This window comes from Patiria miniata, unplaced genomic scaffold (assembly GCF_015706575.1).
Source record: "Patiria miniata isolate m_02_andy unplaced genomic scaffold, ASM1570657v1 HiC_scaffold_5, whole genome shotgun sequence".
In the NCBI taxonomy this organism is placed as follows: Eukaryota; Metazoa; Echinodermata; class Asteroidea; order Valvatida; family Asterinidae; genus Patiria; species Patiria miniata.
Window position 1 is genome coordinate 5526630 of NW_024037072.1, and position 23536 is coordinate 5550165.

Below are 23536 nucleotides of genomic sequence, written 5' to 3' on the forward strand. Positions count from 1 at the left end.
TACAGTCATTTGAAAAGTTATAGAACCAAGTAATTGTTCAAATTTAACCCAAAATTGCTTGTAATTTGATACCCCATGACATCATCATGACATCAGAGTAATATGCACACCTCGGGATCAGAGTTGATACTTTGTTGAAAGTTGAAAGTTTATACCATTGAATGTTTAGAAGAGGAGTAAAATGAATAAAAATAAGATGACTGTTGAACACTTGATGTTGCGATTGTGTCTTACAGGGTTCCTCTACAGGCCTGGTGGTGAAGTTTGCTGATACGGAAAAAGAAAGACAAATGCGTCGTATGCAGCAGTCTGTTCCTGCTGGGCCAGTATCGGGATTCTTCAGTCCAACATTGTCCATTACTCCAATGGGAGGATTAGGAGCTTACGGTGCATATGCACAAGCTGTGAGTACGAAGCAGGATATTTTCACAGTAATTATGTTACATGTTTTTGGTTTATATTTGTTATACACAAGTACATCACACAGATGGGTGGATATCGTTTTTCCCAAAAAGTATGGACTCTGTTTTCTTTGAGGAGGCATGGCTATGGTTTTAAGATAGATGTTAAAAGAAAAATGCCAAAAACATTTCATCTTAGGATGAGCAGTGGATGAATTAAAAATAAAATTGAAATATATACATGTATTTTGAGATATGTCAGATCTTGCTTTCTTTTTGGTATCTTTATTCCCTATGACGAAAGAAACTTCGAAATTTGCAAGCATTGAAATACATGTATGATTAGTCTTTGTTACTCTTTGCATTACTACTTCAATATCATGGGGCCTGAAAACAAGCAGCATTTTTATCTGACTATACAACAGAAATGTGTTTTTTGTTTAAAAAAAGTTTGTCTTCCATATTAACTACATGTATATTAAAGGTCAAATATGTACAGTGGATTTCTGAACAAATAAGTAAAAATTTGTCTGTATTATTATATTTACATTTTAAAATGTCCTAATTTTTCAATGCAGAGCCTGTTTTCAAAATTATGCCCCATGTTTCATTTCAGATTTGGAGATAAATGATTTCAGATCCATAAAGTCCCTTTACATGTAGATTTTAACAAATGCTTTTGAATGGTATTTGAAAATTAAACTGAAAAAGGTTACAGAAAATCAGTAATGTCATGAGAATGCAGGCAACTAGAGAAAACATTGTTGTTAACATGTATTGAGTATTTACATTGCACATGGGTACCTCAGAGGGCCAGAAATGTTAAGAAGTAATTTTGTTTTTAGTTAGGTTGCAAATAATGTTGTAATTTTTTAGATGTACGTGTACATGAATCTAAATACAACTTGCATATTTGTGTACATGTACATGTAAGTGATGCAACTGAGAATTGGAAAAGGAGAAAAGGCTGTTGTTTTTTATGGGTGTTGGGCATATTATGAAAATCACTTCTAACCAGTTCGCGCCGGGATTAGTTTGAAAAGAATGGAATGAGGCGCAGGATTATTTTTTTACTCAACCTCAAGCCAGCGGGTTGAAGCCATCACCCTCAGGCAGCACACTCATATTTCTGGCCTCGCTTGCTGCCAGCGGGTCACTGACAGATATTTCCGGCCTCGCTCCCTGCGTGTGTATCTGTCATCCGTTCTGAATACCCCAAAACCTTTGCATGTATACACGTCATCCGGCACGAACTGGTTAAGGGCTATCATACTACATGTACAAGCGAATACAAACTTGTGTAAAGTGAAGTTGACAGATCAATAATAATTCGCAACGCTACATGTACCATGTATTTGCCAGAGTTGAAATGTGCTCATCGTTTGTGAACTGGCATTGTAATTCATTCTCTGCATGACAACACAAATTTACATTCATGTCCACTTTGGCAAATGCCTTCATAGGCCATGCTGGAATTGGATTCAGCTTACAGTATCAATCCTTAATTGAGGAGTACTTTAATCGCTATACAACCAGTTCTTTCCCACCCAACTGCAATGACTTGTAAGGCCACATACTAGTTTGATACATGTACGTCTTTGTTGGGGGTAATTGCAGATGACCCGATATAGGTGTATTGTGTGTGTAGTTTGTTTGTCATGCAGTAGGTATTGTATATGTCTGTATGATCACTGTATGTTTGAAAATTGAAAGATTAATTCATTTGGTTTTCTTAAGTTTATGCAGCAGCAGGCAGCATTGATGGCTTGTGGACAAACCATGGCAACAGCATACATGAATCCAATGACTGCAGCTTTGTCTGCGGCCCAAGTCCAACAGATGAATGCGGTTGCTGCTGCTAATGGCTTCACTGCAGGAACCACTACTATGACACCTACCGCTAGTGACTTTGCATGTAAGATATTATCCAACCGCATTAAGATTCAAATTTTAACAAGTTATATGCACAATTCCTTTATATACCGGTACTTTATATACAGAGTTTTATTGGTTCCTTCAATAAAAAAAATAAACAAACAAATACTAGGTGTACATTGTCCATCTGCTAAAGTGTGCACTATTGGTTAAAGGCGTAGTTTGGTCCAGAAGTCTGAAAATTGAGTGTTTACATATGTAGTTGTATAAGCATTTATAGTCTACTTTTAAAAGATTTTTTAGTAATCATTTCTTGAGAAATGCATTTAGGAGCCCGAAAGAGTGCATTTGGATGAAAGTGCCCCTTAAAGAAGAACAAAGGAAACAGAACATGTAATTCAAACTAACATACATGGGTTTGTTTATGGTGTAAATTGAGGACACACATGTGAAACATCATTGAGTAATTGAGGACAGGAGTCAAATCGAGGACAACCTCGATTAGAAAACATGTACAAAACCAATGGGAGCTGTTTCAAAAAAGTTAGAGTATAAACAAAAGATCGATGACGAGGAACAATTGAAAATCCTCAATTTACACCAAAAAATGTAACCTGATATTTTTATTTCCTTCTAAGAATAAAAAGCCTTAACCATTGCATTTTTGGAGATAATAAGGCTATCAATAATCTTTTTGTGTTCTATTTGCTAGTTGCAACTCCAGGGACAGGCCAAGCCACAGTAAATTGCACAACACCTTCTTTGCCATCACCTACCATGCCAACTTACACCATGGCTCTACCTGCTAATGGCCAGAACAGTGAAGCTGTCTACACCAATGGTATACATCAGTATACTGGAGAGTATGGTAAGTATGTACACTGTATGTTAACTTCAGGTTGCAGCGCTAAGGCATCATTTACCATTATGAAATGACAGTTCCATCATACATTGGATGAAGTTATGTACATTGCATACTTTCAGGCACTTCCCACCTAGGGTAACTGTCATCAAGATTCCCTCAAACCTGAGAAGATATCAAAAGTTTGTTATTGAATGGTGTGCACTGAGAGTATTATCTGACTTAGTTAACCTCCACTTGTGACATCATGCTATTAATTTTAAAGCTTCATAAGGAACGTCGCTGTTTAGAAGTAATGGCAGGAGTGAGCAACAAAATAGAATAGGCCTACATGTTTATATTTCTGCACTCATTTAACCCATAGAGCGTTGCTACATGTAGATATGCAATATTCCCAAAGAAAACACTAGCCACTTGCTAAGATTGATTTCCTACCTGGTATTACACGTTCTCTCTTTTCTTAATGTGGTATCATGAAAGACAAGTTTTTCTGGGCTCCAATTTTGCTTTTAATAGCCATTCAGGTACGCTATGTCCTTGTAGTTGTCGCGTTTCTGCATCTTACTCTCACATTGCGGTGCGACCTGAACCAAAGCTTCAAACCCGTTCCGTGCACTGGATGTCAGCCTTCCTTACATTGTTGGATTGTGTATGTACCTTGCTGCCACCTCACAGCATACCTGTCTTTTCCACTGGTGTTTCTTTTGGCGGTATTGACACATTTTCCCAGCATCGTGATGTATCTGTTTGTTATGGCGGGTTTTGCAGTCAATCACCTGAACCCGATATTATTTTGAGCAGTTCCTCAGTAACAGACGTCATGATTTAACCAAGATCAATGGAAATAAGGAGGAATGCAAACTTTTCCTCGGACTGTCTCCAGGACTTGTCCAAGCCCTAGTGTTGGACCATTGTCTGACCTAGTTGCGTTTGCACCTGCCAATGACCCACCAAGGCTATACTTACCTCACATAGCGACCTGCCTGCCAGATTCTTTGGCAGTTTCAGTGTTTGCACCTTGTTTCCCTGACAACCGTCCGCAGAAAGCTCAGATTGGGGATTGTCACGATCTGCTGCCTTGATGATTCCCTCTGGGTTACCCTCGGCTAGTTATTTTGAGTCTTTTGTTTTTCTGGCATGCTAGCCCACCATGTAGCAGTTTTACTTCTCAACACGATTTCTCTCCTCAGATTGGGCAGGTAAGAGCCAGGAATCCCTGCCTTTCCTGGCCATACATGTTACAGACGCAGAAGGTATGATGAGCATGGGGTAGATCAACAGGGCAAAGGCACACACCTCAAGTTCATTATTCATACCTGCCCGCCTAACGACTCAAGCATGCACCATTGCATGGGAAACATATTGCAAGTTTGGTGGGGAAGGACCCTAGTTGGGATAGATGAGCTTACCCAGCGTTTCCACTTAATACTTACCAATGGCAGCCTCAGACGAGCATTGGCAATGGATACCCAGACTGCACGGTCCTCCATTAGTGATCTAATCTCAGGGGTCCCAGCTGTCCCAGTGTCCCTACACAGTGTGTTGATAAGAGTTGGGGGGGGGGAGGCATCCTTTCTTGCGGCAACAATGCCTTGGCTCCCAGAGCACCAGCTGACTACCTGCTAGCTCCTTGTATCTCACACAGTGGCCGGCGAGCCTCATTCGTCTGCTGGCGATCTTATCAGAAAAGCGTTGGTAATGTACTCTTTCCAGCTCATGTTCAGTGCCACCATAAGCATTCTTGTATAGCATCCATCAAGAGATTTTTCTAGGGATGATGTAAGACACCAGCTCTCGCAACTATACAGGAGTATTGTCTCAACTGTAGTTTCATGTACAAGAATCTAATCGAAGTTTGATGCTTTGGGAGAGATTAGATGCCCAGATCCGTCTCATGTTGTTCAGAGCCTTCCATGCTTGAGCTTTCCTTATTTTGATATCCTGTTCTGCGTTGTTTACCCATGCACCTACATGTAGGTAGGGGAAGTCAGTGACTTCTTTGAGGGGTTCCCCATTGCAGGATTTGAGACTTGGGCGATCAGGTGTTTCCAGATTCCATCCAAATAGTCCATTGGCCTGTGTGCCTATCTGTCCTTGATCTCCCTATTTTCCTGAATATGATCAAACAGGAGCTATGCTGGCAGCTTTGCAGACAGTCCCTCAGTTTACAATAATTGCGCCGCCCTTATGCCTCTCCTTAAAGGCATGCTTATATTCCCCCCCCCCCTCCCAAGATAGCCTCCTGCATTCTGGGACGTTGGGTAGGTTCTACACCAACTCAATTGAGCCCTCAGTTAGGCCACTCTTGTGGATGTCTTTGGTTTGACGGCCTTCATCCTGGCAGATGCAATGGCTCACTGCATTAGCAAATGTCATCCCTTGATCCTTACTCTGTGTCACATACATTGGGAGCCAGGCGACATAATACATTGTGTACATCTTATCCCCCATTACTCCATTCATAATAACAATAATATTAATAATAATAATAATAATATTGATTATTTATACTGCACTACACCAGGATCAGAGTACCTAACAATAAGGGGAAAAATGCAAATGGGTCAGGACGACAGAACGACTAACAATACAATAAATTCAGAAGAAACAAACAGGCAGTTTGAAAGGTCTGGGAAAAGGAGGGTCTTTAAAGAACACTTGAAAACTTACGACTCTGCTTGTCTTGCAAAGGAACAGCCCCAAGTGGTACAGCTGGAACCAGATTTCTCCCTCGTGGTACCCTGTTGTACCAACCAGTAACAGCCTACCTCTTCCTGGTTCTGTAGGCGTTTATTGGTAGGGCTCTAGTTTTTCATACAGTATGCTGACCATTTTGTACACTTTTTCTTGTTGCGTACTTTAACCAACCTGAACAGAAGATCCCCCCAGGTGTGTGGCTTGATTCTGCTAGCAAGAATTTTCCTGTAGAATTGCCCCCCCCCCCCTCCAACTTTTGTGTACACATATACTCACGTCACTTGTCTGTATATGTACGCTTGAGAATAGAGGATGTGTTGCAGGCTAACATCTAGCGCCCTCTAAGGGGAATTTTTGCATACATGTGTAATGTTCTATGTGTACTGTTCTCTTTATTTTCCTGCTCCATTATTAGAGTGGAAGTGGGAGCCATTGACATTCAACAAATAGAGGGTATTGTCTCAATGCGTTTCAGTAGCATGATGTCACAGGTGGAGGTTTGTGTGATAAGCTCTTATTCCCTGTGTGGCTTATCCACATCTATTTAGTTTACATTGTTGAGACACTTATGAATATTGTTTTCCACTTTCCTCTCTGGTTTGAGTATGTAGTGAATGATTGCTTGGTATATATTGAATTGGTGGTGGTCATTGGGTTAGCTGTTGTGGTTGTTGGTTGTTTGCTATAGTGCCTTGTCAAGTTAGAATATAAAGGGGTTGGCATGTTAACCAACTTGTGTCGTGCTCTTTTGTACCTCAAGTATTATCAGTATTGTATTTTCAGTGGCAAGCAGTTTCCATTGGAATGTTGAAGGAGTTGTACGCACCAATTTTTGTGTCCTTTTGATGGCTGTTGATGTTTGAAATAGATTCAATTTGTACATGTTTGTGTACTCTTTTGTGATTTACAGTGGTTCATTGTTTTAACACCTGCATACAATTGCAACTTCTTTTTTTGTCAAGTGAAAAAAAAATTATACATCAATAATGTGGACTGACAATAAAGTGCTGATGCTAACGAGTCTTAGGTAGGCTTAAGCCACAGTTAAATGAAGATGTTCATGTCTGTCTTGTCTATCTTATTCTTTGAAACATTTGATCACAAACACTCATGAGTTTTCATAAGTTAATTCAAAGTTACACACTTTTTTATTTACATGTACATGGGCAATTACACGGTTATTTGCAATACACTTTGTTGCGTCCTTTTACATTCTGAGTGCTGTGGTCTTCATTCTTCTATTAACTTACCCAACAAACAAGTTGTATGTTCTCTCAATTGAGCATGTCACTCTTTGGAAATGTGGTTCACATTACTTGCATTACACAAAGAGGACCCGTATGCCAAAAATTGTCTTCTTTCAATTCAGTTGTTTCCTGAAAGTGAAACTGCAATAGCAAATTTATGAGTATTTTATGATATACAAAAGTATAAATGTGGACAGTAAAAAAAATGTAGACCAAATTGAGGTAAAAAGTAGCCCTCTCTTGTCTGGTCCAAATGTCTGATATATCTAAGCATGTAAATTTATGCGACCCCACGCACCAGCCAATCGGAGTCCACATAATGTCATTTCATTCCGAAATCTGGACTAATTTGTTGATTGGTCCTTTTGGATGACATGCTTTTGTAATACAACAATGGGCAAAGACATCTAATAAAACCTAGACACGACATTGGCTCTCAAAACTGTTACACATGTATTAGCAAAATGCTGTGCGTATTATGCAAACACTCATTGTTGGAGGGACGTGAACGCACAAAATATTATGTGATGATCATTCGAATCCACAGGACGGATTGCGCATCACGTAGCAGGACGCAGCGTATGTTACAATTCACAACTTAAAAGCATAAAAGATGTATGTCTAGGTTTTATTAGATGTCATGATAACGGCTACCGAAGACCCCATATAGACTGAGAAGGTGCCCGCTGAATGGTCAGAATTTCAAGGTCAAGACGCGGTCTTATTTGCATAATTATTGGCCAAATCTTCCCGCATATTATAGACCCTTGCTGTGCAAGGGGATATTCCATAGACTAGGTAAATAGATGCTAGAAAGAAAAAGGCTGGTTACTCCAATTACGGTTACTCACATTTTTTTCTTGGCTACCCATATTTGGTACAAGTTAAGACATAGAAGCTAATAACCAAACAAAAAAACTGACCTTTCTCTCTGCCTTAAAAACATAAACTCACAATAATACGTGCCTTTTGCATGCAAAAACAAGGTGCCAAAATGACTACCTAAATTCTATAATTTAGCCACTAAAGTACCCCAGTTTTTTGACAAAAATATACACTTAACAATATTCCATCTCACTGGTATCAATGTGAAAGTTATTTGTTGTCTCCTTCAATTTGATATCACATTTGAGGTTGTGATGCTCATAGTTCTGAAGATGTCATAAATTTTCCACTTTTCAGTTATGTCCACTTTTGCATGGAATTGACCTAGTATTCTTGAAATTGCAATTCTGTAGTTAATTAAATGGCTATGGTAATAAGGCGTAGATATTAGCTTCAGCACTATTACTAAGTCATAAGACTAAAGGCTAAATTTCTGTTATATGAAACATAACTTTGATATATTAATCTTAAGTCAATCTAGCTGTAAAGTTGAAATTATGTGATAAACGTGTATTAAACCAAATGTAGATTGCTTTAAGCAATTGTAGACCTTGAAAATTACACACATGTGTGCAATTTTCACAAAGATTTATGAAATTTCCAGAATTTTAAAATCTACAAAAAGTTACATCCATGGCAACCTGATAATGGAGCCGTTTGTGCCATTTACACTGTATGCCTATATGAAATTGGACAAAGTTACATGTACCGTCACATGTATCATAGCATCCATTCATAATAAGTTGTACCGTTTAACATACATTGTATGAGTATAGATATTTTATGCATACCAGGTCCCCCCACCACTAAAAATCTTTGCTACGCCACTGCACTCCAGCCCTAGGACTGTGGCCCTAAAGTTGTGCAAACCTGGTCAAAAATTGACCAGACCCAACCCATTACTGAAGGTTTGGGTAAGTAGGTCGTGTCAGCTTTGATTTATGTTTGCACTGTTCTGATTGGATTGATTCGGTAAAAAAAAAAATTAATCCCACTCATTCGAAAATATCATGCACACACACGCACACCCTATAAAATGGACCCTAGAATGTGACTGGGTTGAATCTACATTATTCAGACCCTGTGCCCTCATTTGGTAATACTGTTTGCCCTATCTTGTTGCCTCCACAGCGAATGCCCGTACTTCTATTTACATAAAGCTTTCTGATAGAGGCATTGACTCCTGGTGTCATGTAAGACTTGTCAGCTGTTGAAGTGCGAATGTGTAGGAGAAGTGGTAGCAGACTGGAATGAGTAGTTCAAGTTTTTTCCATTTGATTGTTACATCTCCAGCTTCCAACACCTTAGTCCATGTGTGTTGAATTTCCGCCTTGTAATACAATAATACAATGAAGTCAGTGTACAGTGTTATCTTACTCATAAATGGTTTCACAGCGCCAGCTGAACAACTTGAATAGCTAGAAATAATAAGAAAACATGAGTCATTAATGAAATAAATATGTTTAAGGGTCTTTGCAAAGACATCCAAGGAAGGACACATCCATGTTCCATCGAAGATCAATCTCATAGTGGCTAGACTGCACATGTTGTGTTTTTAGGTTTATTAGGGGTCGACAAAACACAGTTCAAGTGATGCAGTTATGAGTAGAATGACCATTAATAATATTTTGGCCCCATACTAGTATCAGATCTTGCTAGTTTGTTAAGAAACTGAATAAGTTCCATTGTTATTTGGCATCTAGGTTGTTTATTGCTGCATGTACACCGAATCCCGCAGGGGGATCAAAGGAGCTAGGATCTGATCCAGCAAGGGGGGTCAAACAGTGATCTGATCCGGCAAGGGGGTCAATAACCTTCCTTCAGTTGTAAATGGTGGATCCGAATCAGGATGGGATTGAGTGTAAACGCAGCACTGGATAGCATTTTGTTATAAGTCTATTGTCCGTGATAATGCCCAATAAACAGCTAGGCATTTGGGCTTGTAGGTGAATGACACACGACACAAAACAAGCCTAATTGGTATCAGACGAGAGAATTGGGGATCTGCTCTACATGTACACCCAAATAACTTCCATTTCTACTGGAGTCTCTTGATTCGTCTTTAGTCTTATGATTAATGAGGTCCAAAAACCTAAAGTGCCTCATTCTGTTACCATTCAAAAGTTTTGTTAGCATATTCACTAGAGTTTGGTTTTTTTTGGGGGGGGGGTGGACACCCCCCCCAACAAACAAAAACAAAAACAATGGACAGTCATAAACAATTAAAGCAGAACATGACCTGTGAATGCCACTGTCAAAGTGCTTTTCTACTTGAAAAACAGCAAATTCCTATGGACCTACATGGACCATTTACACAGGGTTTTTTGCAAGCTGTCATTTCCTAATTTCTAGCAGGCATGCATGATATCAACGTCCACAGATAATTATGTTTAGAAGGATTGTAGTAACTTGAATGTCTCCTTCAGGGCTGCACTGTTGATTGTAGCATTATTGTCAGGATTGTCTCATATTGATTTGTCTTTCTTGGTTGATATGGCGTGGATTGAGCTGGATGAAATTCTCCTTTTATGATCTTGACAAGGAAGTGGATATTAAAGTGATGAATATCTATAATTTGTACTGAATGTATTGGTGAGAAGGTTTTGGATTATCACGGTTCTAAAGTAGTTTGTAACCATAGAGCTATATTTAATTACTAAAGCACTGACCCCTCATTCTCACGCGTGAAGATAATTTGAAGCTGTCCTGCGCAGAACATAATGAAATTAGATGGAGTGAATTTTGAAAGTGTACTCCAAATGCAACGTGCAAGTTCAACATACAGTACGCAAACAACTTCAGCGCGTCATGTGGGTTTAAAAACGTCACGTTTAAAAACGTTTGCGTGGAGCAAAATTTAACATTCATTTACTGATTGTGTGTTTCCGTTTTGGGCGTATCGGCTTTGATAACACACTGGTGTAGTACGCAAACACAGATATGTGACCCACTCCACAAAAAGGGTATTATGTTGCAAAAAAAGTGAAATTGAGATTATAAATAAACATGGTTGGAAAGCCATGTTTCATTTGGTATATAATAGAGCTCCATGCATAGCCCTCCTGTTCTGGAGATATGACGTATTTGCATATTAATTGCTTCCTTGGAGTTTGAATTACACAACTCAGAAAACAGGCTTTGAAATAGCTGGCTCTGTTGTAGATTGGGGCACTATCACTATGCACATAAAATTTTGTTTTTCCCCCCACTTTATTCATCAAAATCAACAGTTCTGTGAATGAACCCTGAAGCTTTAGGTATTAAAGATGTCATTCATGACAAAAAATTAAAATCACATTTCGACCCTCGCAACGGTGAGCAGGCCATTACACGATAAGGCATAGCACGACTTAATACCCTTTTTTGTAGAGTGGGTCACATATGCAAATACAAAAGCCGTAGGCCTACGCAATTTTGACTTTTCCATAGGTTTGTGCACAATAACGATTCGCCCAGCAGGCGTCACTTTGTACATCAAGCCAGCCTCTAGGAAGGCAAACAAAAATAATAGTTCTGCTTCCGGTTACCCTACCTACCCTATTTTGACAGCCCCTACCCTATTTTAACAGCCCCTACCCTAATTTTTTTTTGGAAATATGAGGAAAAAACCCCGAAAATCATCAGTTCAGGTTGGGGGAGTCAGGTTGGCGTAGCGGTACTTTCCTCGCCTTCCACCGCTGTGACCCGGGTTCAAATCCCGCCTGGGTCAATATGTGGATTGGGTTTTCAGTCCCTACCTGATTCCGTGGGTTTTCCTCAGAATACTCTTCTGGGCTTTTCCTCCCACCTCTAAAGCTGTAATTTCTTCACATTGTCTTCTCTTTACTGGGACCCAAGGGAGATCAGTGGATTCCACTGAATGGGCTACCCAGTTAAAATAAGAAATAAATAAAAGTTACTATATTTTACCCCTGACTACACGCAGACACCTCCATATGATCGTACACAAAACAATTGTCCAAAAAAATGTTTTCCCTACCTACTTACCCTATTTTCAAATGCCATGTAATCGGAAGCAGAATTTGGGGGGGGGGGGCCTAATTTGATATATACATGTAGCTCTATATTTGTAACTGATCTTTTTTTTTTGGTGTTCCAGAGGACAGGTGATTAACTGTGTGGTCATGTATTAGTTGTTCTTTTCCACTATTTTCTGCATTCACCTGATCATGGAGTCCCTTGCTGTCAGTACATCAGAGAACCTGTAGGAGTCTGTGCATATTAGTAATAAGTTCCTGTTGTTTTCTGTGACATGGGATCAACAAGACGTACTCCATAGAAATCAGAGACTTGTCATATTGTGTCCAGAGGAACCTCTTGCAAGTGTGCATTCAGTTTGCCAGTTCGTTTATCCTTTTTTCCAAGTAAAAAAAATAACGCTGATGAACAATTGTAACAGGTTACTTACAGCATTACAATAGAGCGATCGATGACGCTATGTCACCACTCACAGGAACTCCAGTGGGAGGGACACGCTGGATGCACACATTGTTCAAGCGCGCACAATTAAATTGTATTCTGAAAGTGAGCATCAGGGGCAACAGGCAGTGCATAATATAGTCTCTCCCAGTGGTCACTCCCAACTTACTCTACTGAGCAGGTACATGTACATGCGTACTTGTACAGCGAGTCCTTTACCTATTCAAAATAATATCCTTTGTATATTAAGTCCAACTTCCATTCAGCACTTTGGAAAAAGGACCTATAATATTTATGAAACATTAATTTATCCCATTTTGTCATAATTGTTTGTGTGCATCAACTTTGTTTTCAGCTCAGGCTACTGCTGCTGCTGCTGCTGCAGCTACTACTGATCCATTGCAGCAGGCATACACTGGGATGCAACAATATGCTGGTAATGATACATAAATACATTTTTATTTTGAACCTATAACCGTAACTGCAAAGTTATGTAGAAACCACCCCTAGCATAAAAGGCTGACCTTATGAAATGAGGATTTAGTTCATTTTATTAAGCATACATTGTACATGTGCTTTTTGGGGTTGGTTTTGTTTGTTACCTCATATTTTTGTGGCAAGGTTGCCCTTAAAAAAGTTTAGGTTATGTCAGAAGTTGAGAGGATCAAGGTCACACTGGTGATAGAGGAGTGTTCTGATGAGCATTTGTATCTTGGGGAAGACTATGAAGGCCTCATAACTCTTTTGCTCCATGAGGTCTGCAACACATACCAATGTGGTCTGTATACATGTCATGTTTCAGATGATGATTAATCTGCGGTTGATTTCACAAACTGTACGCAATGGCATAACTCCACTTAAGCCACATTTTATTGTGTAAGTTGTGCAACATGTCAAAACTAAGCAACAAATTTGTGACAAGGCTGCACAACAAGCTTAGTAAATCCTACGCGTGGCATACATTCCGTACTGTTTCCAAAATCAGCTGAAGGCCTGTAATGTGGGCCATAAGTGGCAATCGGTTGCACAAAAGACCATAAACAAAAGCACTTGGGAAGAGATATAATTCTAAGCAACTAAAAAAGAGTATTATTTTCATATGTTTGGGGATTAATATAATGGTCAAGGCCAGTTGTAGGAAATACAATTTATTTATTGGTTTCAGGATTTTAAGTTGGTTTCCAAATGATATATTTTTAGAAACACCTATCAGAAGGCTGCCCTTTATAAAGGAAACAATGTGATGGGGTTCAAGAGGTCAAAGTTAATATCTTTGAGAAAAAATGTTGAATACTTTTCTATAATCAGTTGTGTTCAGTTTTTCTCTTTAACCCTAGCTAAGTGCCTACATAGTTTTACTAAGTAGAACACCATGTCCATCAAACTCCATCACAACGCTGCTTCACATAATGCTTCAGGACCAAATCTGTTGAAATCCACCACTAGTGCTGGTGGATTTTGATGGACTTGGTACACATGGCTTATCTGCCAAAATCCCCCAAAATGGGGGGATGGATTTTGATTAAGTTGGTACGGTTAAGGTTTAACATTTGACAGGTTGCCATAAGGTGACAATTTGTTCTTAATTTAGGGTCAAAGATCAATATTAGTAGCTTAACTATCACCTAACTTCCCCAAGGCATTTTAACAAATAGGCTTTTTCCCTCAACTTTTTGTATGAGAAAATATTTCACTAAAATCATAAATGTGATGGCAAGTTTAACATAAACTGGCAATACATGTATGCAGCATTGGTTTTCTTCTCTATTTTTTCCCATTCTTGACGTATTGTCACCGTATACATTTTTTTCCCAGAGCAGAATAATTTTTTGTTGGCACTGTAGCCCGTATGTTCACAAACAAGTCTGTAGAAACCTTTAGAAGATACAATAATGTCATTTTGTACCTTGCTTATGTCAAGATGATAAGTTGTTTCATTCATGTTGAAAGAAATGTAACTTCTTCTGAAATATCTCATATAAAAAAATCAATAAAGTGGGTTATGAAAAGGAATAATCATAAAAATAAAGAGCAGTGTGAAAAATGGAAGAATATGAAATCATTTTATTTTGAGGATAGCTGTTCTAAAACCATGTAGGAACATTTGCAATTACCCAGAAAAATTTCTACCAATTTAATGATGGAAACCTAGCTCAAAGTGAAGATAGGACTGGTATCAAATACCCTGTGAAATTATCCCACCTGAAATGGTATTGTCTGGAAGAAAACTAACTTTGAAGGTGGTTTCCAAATAGGGTGCCTGCAGGCACACTTATTGTTACATGCCTCAGCAAAGGAACCCAGTTACGAGACCAAACAACTTGTGCATATGCTTTCTCTGTTTTCTTAAAATATATAAGATTCACCCGGCCCAAACATCAACAAGTAAGTTGTTACACACCCTCCTTCCGATTTTGAGCAATTAATCTCCCAATGACAACAAAAATGCATAGAAAGCAAATGGTCCTACATACCTCTAAGTATTGACTTTCTCAAGAAGAAACCAGAGCTATTTGATGTACATGTACCTTGAAATTGTCACATTAGGAAGAAACAGCACAGCAACATGAATTATACATTGTTCACCCTTCTTAAGTTTTTGAGCAATTTTGTTGCTCCGAACGTGTATAAGTATTATTCTTTTTTTACCTCATTTTATTAATTACTGAAAAATTATTTTTCATTTATTATGTAGCATGCTATTGCACGTCTGTTGTCATGCATTCAAGTATTCCTCTTTTCACCTTACTTCTTAAAGTCTGTATTTGACATTTGTTTGTATTTTTATGGCAATTGTAAAATGTTGTCATTTTGTATGACCAGTGTAATTGAATGTGCCAATGTGGGCTTGCGGTTGATTACATTTACAATTTTGATCATAAAAAATAACATGCAATGTGACTGATGCCTGCCCTTAAAAATAAAAATTAAAAACCAAAAAAACCCAAACAAACAGCCCCAACAACACAACAAACGAGCAAAAAAGTATAACAGCAACAGCAACATGAAACTACGTTAACGAGCAGAAAAGTGTCAATAGAGTCATAAATTATCCCCTGATGATGAAAATGTGGATAACAACAAAAGAAGATAAAATGTTATTTGAAAAATCATGCTGCCATTTATTTGACAGCGTTAATTTTATTCAGACTGAATGGTTGGAAGGTTCGTATTCTGAAACCATGACACAACAGTTCATCTGATGGGTATCTATCATACTCATTGAATTGGTTCCCACAAAATTGGTTTAAGCACAAGAAATTGACCCCTGAAAAAGGTTATAAAAAGGCACATACTTTACACCAATTAGTCACAGCATTCAGTGGCTATTAGGAAGAAATTTGAGTCCTGAAAACATTTTGTAGGTAACAACTATTTTGGATATACATGTATGCTGATTAATTAAGAACCTTTTGAAGAACTTTTTTCTCACAGCTCTCCTCGTTTCTTCACTTGAGAGGTGCTCAATATTATGTTTCTAGTTTTGTATCACCTTAACTATTTCAAACATTAATGTTGCCAGATTATTGTTTGCCTTGTCAGTCTTGCAATGATCCAGACTTATAGTTTCATTAACTATGGCACATTCATTGTTGCTTTCTGTGTATCTGCAGCTACCTATCCCAATGCCTATGGGCAACTAGCCCAGGGATTCCCTGCCCAGCAGACAACAGTCATGCAAACCCCTCAGGCTAGGGAGGGTGAGTATGCCACCGTCATCACTAAAGAGCAACGTGAGGGAGATTCACATTTATACAACGTACCTGACAATGGCAGTATGTCTTGTTGATCAATTTATGGAATGCCTGTTTAATGCAGTGTGTATAGTGATGGGGCTTGTGCTGTGCAGAGACCAACTGTTTTGCATGCAGTTTATTTCTTTCTAAATCAGTCATGTACAAAAATTGGCTATAATGTGTGCAGTGCTCTTAAGTTAATGTACACATATTTATAGACAAGACTTATGCATTGTTAACAAATTTGCTTGGTCTTGTGTGTGTACGTCAAAGTGAGGCTCCCTCCACATTAGCATGATTAGTGGGTTTTATAGACAATCACAATTATCACACATTTAACTGATGCAAAAGGTTCAATGAATGTACTTTATATTTTTTGTCACTCATTTGAATTCCTACCTGTTTCTTAATGCAATTAGATATTTGTCAGTGTTTTTAAAATAGAAGCTTGCGCATGCCTCCACAGCATTTGGTGCACTATGGCCTACTGCGTCATTGCCATGAGTGCAATACATGCTAGCACATACATGTACATGTATGTCTTCATTGCTTTTATTACAATTTGATTGATGTACACAAATTACAAATTGTCGAAAAAAGTACCAAAAATGTAGGTTTGGACCCAAACGGAAATAAATGGGTAAATGCATAGTGTCCCTTAGTAGTAATCACCATGACTTCATATTCTACATGTAGTTTATTGTCTAATGAACAGCTTTGCTGAAATAAAGGAAAATCAGTGAGCCAAAAATCGATCCCCCCCCCTAAAAAATAAATAAATAATAATGTTCTTGATTAAAGTATTTTGCTCATTGGTCACATTCGTCTCTGTTTCATGAAAGTCAATATTGAAGAAACTTAGATTCCTTTCAAGAAAATCATAACAGCAGTTCCTGTTATTAAAATTGTGAAATGTATCACATTGCAATAATTTCATGCAGTAAAATCCCTCCAGTAATTATCATTTACAGGGTGGTAAAGATGCCCACCCCTTTGTATAAAAACCAAAATGCAAATTTACTTACTAAAATATTTGAGCTACTGTTTTGCCATATAGTAGGGGCTGGTGCGCATGTTTAAATATGTGCAGCTGAAAATTTGTTAAGTTGACCGTCCCTTTCTGGCAAACGCAAATTACACATGTATCGTTTTACCTATTTTCTTATAATACAATTTTTTTGAGGGGAGGGGGGATCATGTATGTGTCTCTTCATTAAAGTGCAAAATGCATTTATGAAGAAGTCTGCCACTTCACCTTGAATATAATTTAAAAGTTAATTAGGTTTTGCTTATGGAAGCATGCCAGAAGGGATTGAACAATTTCAAAATTGAAATGCCTTTTTTTACACCACCGTCAGTTCATGAAAATGGTGAATAACAAATGAGCTAAAACTAGAGGCCTATGTCTGTTTAAGAACAGAACATAGGGCTTTTCTGCATTATGATTTTTTTTATGAGTTTATGCTTTTGTTTGGCGATGTGCAGTCATATAAACGATAATTTTGTGTACAAAATGCATTTAATGTAAAATATAAAAGTTTAAACATTTATTAATAACCAATTGGTAATGTAATAATGTAATTGATAATCTTGACGTCATTTGACATACAATTTTGCATACTAGTAGCATTATCTACCTTCCCACCAAGTTTCATGGTGATCGGACCTACCTTTTTATGTGCTAATGTTTTTTTTTTTGCATTTTTGATGACGTCACAATGACATCACACATTTTTCACATTGTTTGGAAATATCTATAACCTATCAAACCTACTGGTATTACAAAAAACACATACAAGGGTAGGTCCTCCCCTATTTAATCCGTCCTTTGTTCCTCCTTCCACTGCATTCCCTGTTACCTCTACCCACACTGGTGTGCTCCCCCCCCCCCCACCCACCCACTAAATCCCCCTTGGTCTGTCCCCCATTGAATCAGTCCTTTGTTCGCTCTCTTACTCCTTTCCCTTTGATCCACACCCACATTGGTCAGTCCCCTGTTTAATTTTGTTGTAATTTTCCTCCCAACCCTGCATGCTTGTGAGTCCCTACATGTTTGTTTCTTGTGTTTGTTTCTTGTACCTCTGTCATTTTGCCTCTGAAGCAGATCTTGTTGAGATCAAAACGTCAGGCCATAATTTTTTAGATTCAAAAATAATTTTGAATTTAGCATGTTGTGTTCGTGAGATATGCAATAATCTTCAAAATTCCAGAAATCTATATAAGATCACATGATGAAATCACCATCTATAAAACATCCCTATCTATAAACATACGAAGTTTCAATGCAATTGGAGTTTTAGTTCTCTACATATAGGACTATGAAAATGCACATTTATGATGATGTCACATGGCCCTTGATCATGAGTCATGATGACGGCACTTGTCAGTGCATACATTTACAATGTGATCTTGTTCTGTGTCAAGTTTGGAGTCGATCTGAGCAAAGACAATGTCACATTTTGTGAGCAAAATGAAATATAAATTTTTTTAAAAATTCATAAAAAATCAACCGATGACCTCATCATGACATCACTTCGGTATTTGCATTTTAATAATATCTAGCTTCCCGCCAAGTTTCATGACGATAGGACCTTCCCTTATATACGTGTTTTGAAAAATTGCATTTTTGATGACGTCACCACCACCACCACGTCACACACTTTTCACTTTTTTGTGTGCAAATCTGTATGACCCAACCAACCTATTACAGAAATAATTTTGAGTTTAGCATGTTGCATTTGTGAGATACATCAATGGACTTGAAAATGTCAAAAATCCATGTAAAATCATATGATAACGTTGTCATGAAGTCACCTCAATTTTCATCCTGGTTAGTACCCATCCCTGAATGTGTACTGACAAGGTTTCAACCCAATCAACCTTGCAGTTCTGTAGATATGGGCCATTGAAAAATGCACCTTTAAGATGAAGTCACATGACACGTTGAGTGCATTCGATTACTTCCCCCAGCTTACTCGCGCCTGGCTCCTCACGTGATGACAGATATGCGCGAGGAGCTCAATAAACGAACGATTTCGGGTAAAGTTTCGTGCAAGAGCTGGAAAGTTGAACTTTGACATGACACGCCCATTGAAAATTCGCGGGGAAGCGCTGACAATAGACATAGCCGTAGCTCTGGAAGCCCATTTCGAAAAAAATGTTGCAACCTGATGCCACTTCAGCGGTTTGTGTTCATAGTCTATGGACAGTCGAAAAAAATTTTTAAGTATTTCCTAACAAAATTGGAAATGTTTCTCAGTCCCAGATTCACGTCTTATCGTCATTTTTGCAATGAATGACCTTCATTGAGATGATATATGAACAAAAAAAGTCGCGTCAGGTTGCAACATTTTTTACGCCCGTTTCAGACACGGCTGGCCTGAGGCCCCCGCCGGACGGCACGTTGGCAGCCATGTTTATTGCATGGCCTTATGGGATACTTACCCAAGTAACCGGCTCGGCGAGTTGTTTACTGGGCCAGACTCGAGTAAGCGCGAGAAGTCATGTGAGAGGTCAATCGAACGCTGTCGCGCTTGCACAAGTAAGCGCGGGGGAAGTAATCGAGCGTGCTGATGATGACGTCATCATGACATTACTCCTTGGGACACAACTTTGCTATTGGGACTATGTCCATGCTACCAGTAACTTTGAATGGTGTATGACAAAGATGAATGCCCAAAGTGGATGGGGAAAAATCATGCAAAAAGTCTATGGCATTTGGGATAGAATAAAAAGTCGAGGAAAAAGAAAGAAAAAAATCAGAACACAAACAAAGGTTTTCTGCAACTTCGCGGAAAAGCCAATGAGCTGTTTCTGCAACCATAAGATGGTGACATATTGACCAATTTTAAAAACAAATCAGTGAATAATATGCCCATCATTTGTACTGTGCACTGGCAGAGTTTCTCCTGAAAGAATTTACATTTTATAAACCTTATGCCAGTCAACATTGTATGGTTACAAAGCAAAGAGAATTACTTTGCATTTTAGCATCCATTCCACATTGTAATATTTCATCTTGTGTACAATTGTTTTGATTTGGCACGTTAAATGTTAAATAAGCCATTTGTAATTTAATTTGAGTAATGCCTGGTATCTTGTTTTTTGGTTTATTTTTGTTTTTGTGTTATTTTTTTTATTTTTTCTTCAAAACAAATTTCTCTGTCATACCACACGATTTAGAAAATGATTGTCTTTTTTTTTTTTACCAGTCTCACTCCTTGTAACAAAAATACGAAATCTACAAAGCTCTATTTGGAGTGCACAAACTCCCAATTCAGCCCTCAACCCTAGCTACATGTAGGTCTACAAAATGCAATAAGTGTGATTTGTAAATGACCACACATTGAAAGAATTTCAAATCTTCCATTTAATTTCAAAGAAAAGGCACCTACATTCCTCCATAGCTTTTCAAAAATTGTGCAACATGGCATCATAAGAGATGCCTGGTTCAACAGGGTTCAGGGCAGGGAACACAGGAGGTACAATAAAGTACTCTATGCACCTAATCATTTTTGCTGGTCTTTTTTAAACAGCTGCTGTGATGTCTCCAGTCCGCTTCTCTCTTGCTGGTCCTGAAGGCTGCAATTTATTCATCTATCACTTGCCGCAGGAATTTGGTGATGCTGAACTGATGCAGATGTTCCTGCCCTTTGGCAACGTCATCAGTTCCAAGGTCTTTGTTGATCGCTGCACTAATCAGAGTAAATGCTTTGGTAAGTTAACACTGCACTATAGTGTCCCATTGTTTGCAGACACTTGAAGGGTATTATTAGGGCATCTTCTTTCCTATGAATCAACAGTGCGATCATTACAATGGTAAGTCCACCATCTGCAACCAGTTGAGGGTGGCGTCGTCAAGATCTATGAGTCGCTGTATGCCATTCAGAGGGCTGAATACCGGAGAGTCAGCTGCAATGTGGTGAACAGTTGCCACTCACGCATCTGTTCAAGTCTGCAGCTCCGAATTTTTGCAGAAAGCTGCACGTCTTGCCCCAGCCGGTGCGCAGGTGATTGAGGCGGACCCACGCTTTCCGTTTGGAAGTTGTATCCTGGCGGCTTTAAATCAAGGCTTATCCACAAACTCATGCAGCCGAGACTTCTTATTAGCTTCCCACATTTCTTTTCCATAGAGTAAAATGCCTGGCAACTGATACGTTTCTCTGAGGCATCTGCCAGGCTGGTCTGATTTCGCTGCCAGCTTCAGTGTGAGGTAGATGTGGCATAGGTAGATAGGCTGGATCCTGGTGACCTTGGGAAGGAGAGCTGTTGGGGTTGGAGCTATGGCACCTGTGATTACACATAACACATCATTGATGGTGGTGTCGACAGCTTTGGTGTGCTTGCTGTGGGCCCAGGGATTGCGTATTCGGCAGTAGACTACACTAGAGCCAGGGCTGATATGCACTGTGTGGGGAAGCAGTCTGTTCCAGCGAGCGTCGACCTGCGTCTTTGTCTTTTCCATGACCTTTTTGACGTGTGGGGTGAATATGAGTTGAGCAGTCGAGAGGTACGCCCAGTTACACTGGTTCACACCATCCAGCTTGATTACCAGCTCCTTTTTCACCATTCTGTTTGCCAATCTATGAGCCTGGTGAGTTTTACGTTGGGGATGACTTTTTCTAACAGTCAGCGGACTGACTAGAATAGTGTGCATAGCCACGTATGATCCATTGGGTCTATTCCAATAACAAAGTTTCAGTTAATCTTTTTAATCAAATCAGCAGATCATAGCTACTTTCAAAACACCTAATCAGTGATAAGGAAGATTCTAATAGGGAGAAATTCTAAGAATATGTCTTCCTACAATTTTTGGTGTTATTATTCACAAATTGCTGCCCATAGGGGAAAAGTCGCCTAAGCTGGACAAGTAGGTATAAGTACATGAACCTCAAAAGAAGTTAGCTGCCGGTTTACCGAACGAATAAAAAATGACAACTTTAGATCCTCTGTATGACACTGGAGTCAGCATGTACAATGCACGCCTTTCGGCGCTGACTTTCCGGATATAGGCATGTACATGTATGCGCTCATACACCAATCACATAACATGGCGCATTATGTCCAGGAGCATGAAGCGTGCTCAGCAACCAATCACAAAGGTGTTCTTTTCAGTATGCATATTGGTGCTAAGAGAAAGTAAACCAAGTAGGTTTCGCGGCTACCAAACCTTCCAGTAGACTTCCGCGGAAACATTGAAATGTAGCATTCTTCTGAAGGGTGGACCTTGGTAAAGTGTGTTTAGTCTTCTTTAATTAAGCCAAATAGCAAAACGTTTGATGGGAAAGTTCTTCTGAAAGCAGAAAAGCAAATGGCCAGGCCACTTTTCGGCTGGCTAAAGTAAAATCTGCTTTTTGTCTGCTAGCAAAAGGAGGAAAAGTAAATTTTACTTTTCTGGTAGCAGAAAGTCAGAAAAGTTGAAAACAGATCTTTTAAAACTTTAATCTGCTTTTCTGCTATTCTGATAACAGAAAAGCAGATGTCCACTTTTTTGTCCTCCATAGGCCCATTTGTGTCATCATCTGAGACACATGCTTGCTTACGGAGCTAATCCTACCCACTATTGAACCCCGGATACTCCTGGGATGGTGAAAGATACATGTATATTCACCGCACTTTAGCCCCAGCAGACCATGTGCAGAATTATGAAGGGTAACACCTCCTCCTGAGTACCAAGGTGTTGCGTACCACCGAAGTCCCAGTACATGTACTTTGACCAGTGAGAATGGTATAGGAATCAGAGTCCAAGTTCTTGGTCCCAGAGTACAAGTACAAGTTTGAGTACTTAAAACAATCACCATTTGCCAAAGACTAGCTAGGGTAGGCCCACTGGAGCAGTCAGGGACAGTGTGTAAAGGGTTTGGTATCAAAGGAGCCCACATACTTGTATGGACTCTGTTTATGAACACTGTACTGCAAGAGAGTCCATGAAAGATCTCAAAAGTTACAAAATAAACGTGAGCAAATGAGTTATTCCTGTTTGCTGTCTTCATCCATGAAAAAAACTGCCAGCATTTACATGTATTTTTAGTTACAAGCAGGGTTGTAATAACTCGAGTCAATGACTCGACTCGAGTCCGACTCCAGTCACAATTTTTGGTGTCTCGACTCGACTCGAGTCCCTAAGGCTAAATGACTCAACTCGACTTGAGTCACTGCGATCAAATCACTCAACTGCACTCCAGACCGTCATCAGAAGACTGGACTCGACTCGAGCAAAGGTTAATAAGACTCGAGTCTCAAAAATAAAAGCAAAACTTTGCGAAAAATATTTGCAATGACTTACGGTGCAAAAGTTATGATCATGTCACTTTGCGAATACAGTTCAATAGGGCAGCCGCTTGTCACGTACAAACATACAACGTGCCACATACTATCAGGAACCAGATTTTAAACTTAATTTCCAATTCGTTG

At 39.0% G+C, this 23536-nt stretch overlaps 1 protein-coding gene and 1 long non-coding RNA gene across 7 annotated transcripts in view; both read left to right on the forward strand.

Annotated features, from left to right (window-relative positions):
* Positions 1-23536, forward strand: part of LOC119740719 (CUGBP Elav-like family member 3) — a 66336-nt gene that overhangs the window by 24329 nt on the left and 18471 nt on the right. Inside the window, exons 6-11 of one of the 6 annotated variants that reach the window (XM_038216103.1) lie at positions 237-404; positions 2139-2316; positions 2989-3144; positions 12742-12822; positions 16001-16162; positions 20659-20838. In XM_038216103.1, the coding sequence (XP_038072031.1) occupies positions 237-404; positions 2139-2316; positions 2989-3144; positions 12742-12822; positions 16001-16162; positions 20659-20838 (925 nt within the window). The remainder of the gene's footprint in view (positions 1-236; positions 405-2138; positions 2317-2988; positions 3145-12741; positions 12823-16000; positions 16163-20658; positions 20839-23536) is intronic. The other 5 variants (XM_038216106.1, XM_038216105.1, XM_038216104.1 and 2 more) reach the window with 5 other exon arrangements.
* LOC119740720 lies at positions 12055-12741 on the forward strand. Its single transcript, XR_005272696.1, has 2 exons — positions 12055-12406; positions 12568-12741. It is a non-coding gene; the product is annotated as an uncharacterized LOC119740720 (long non-coding RNA).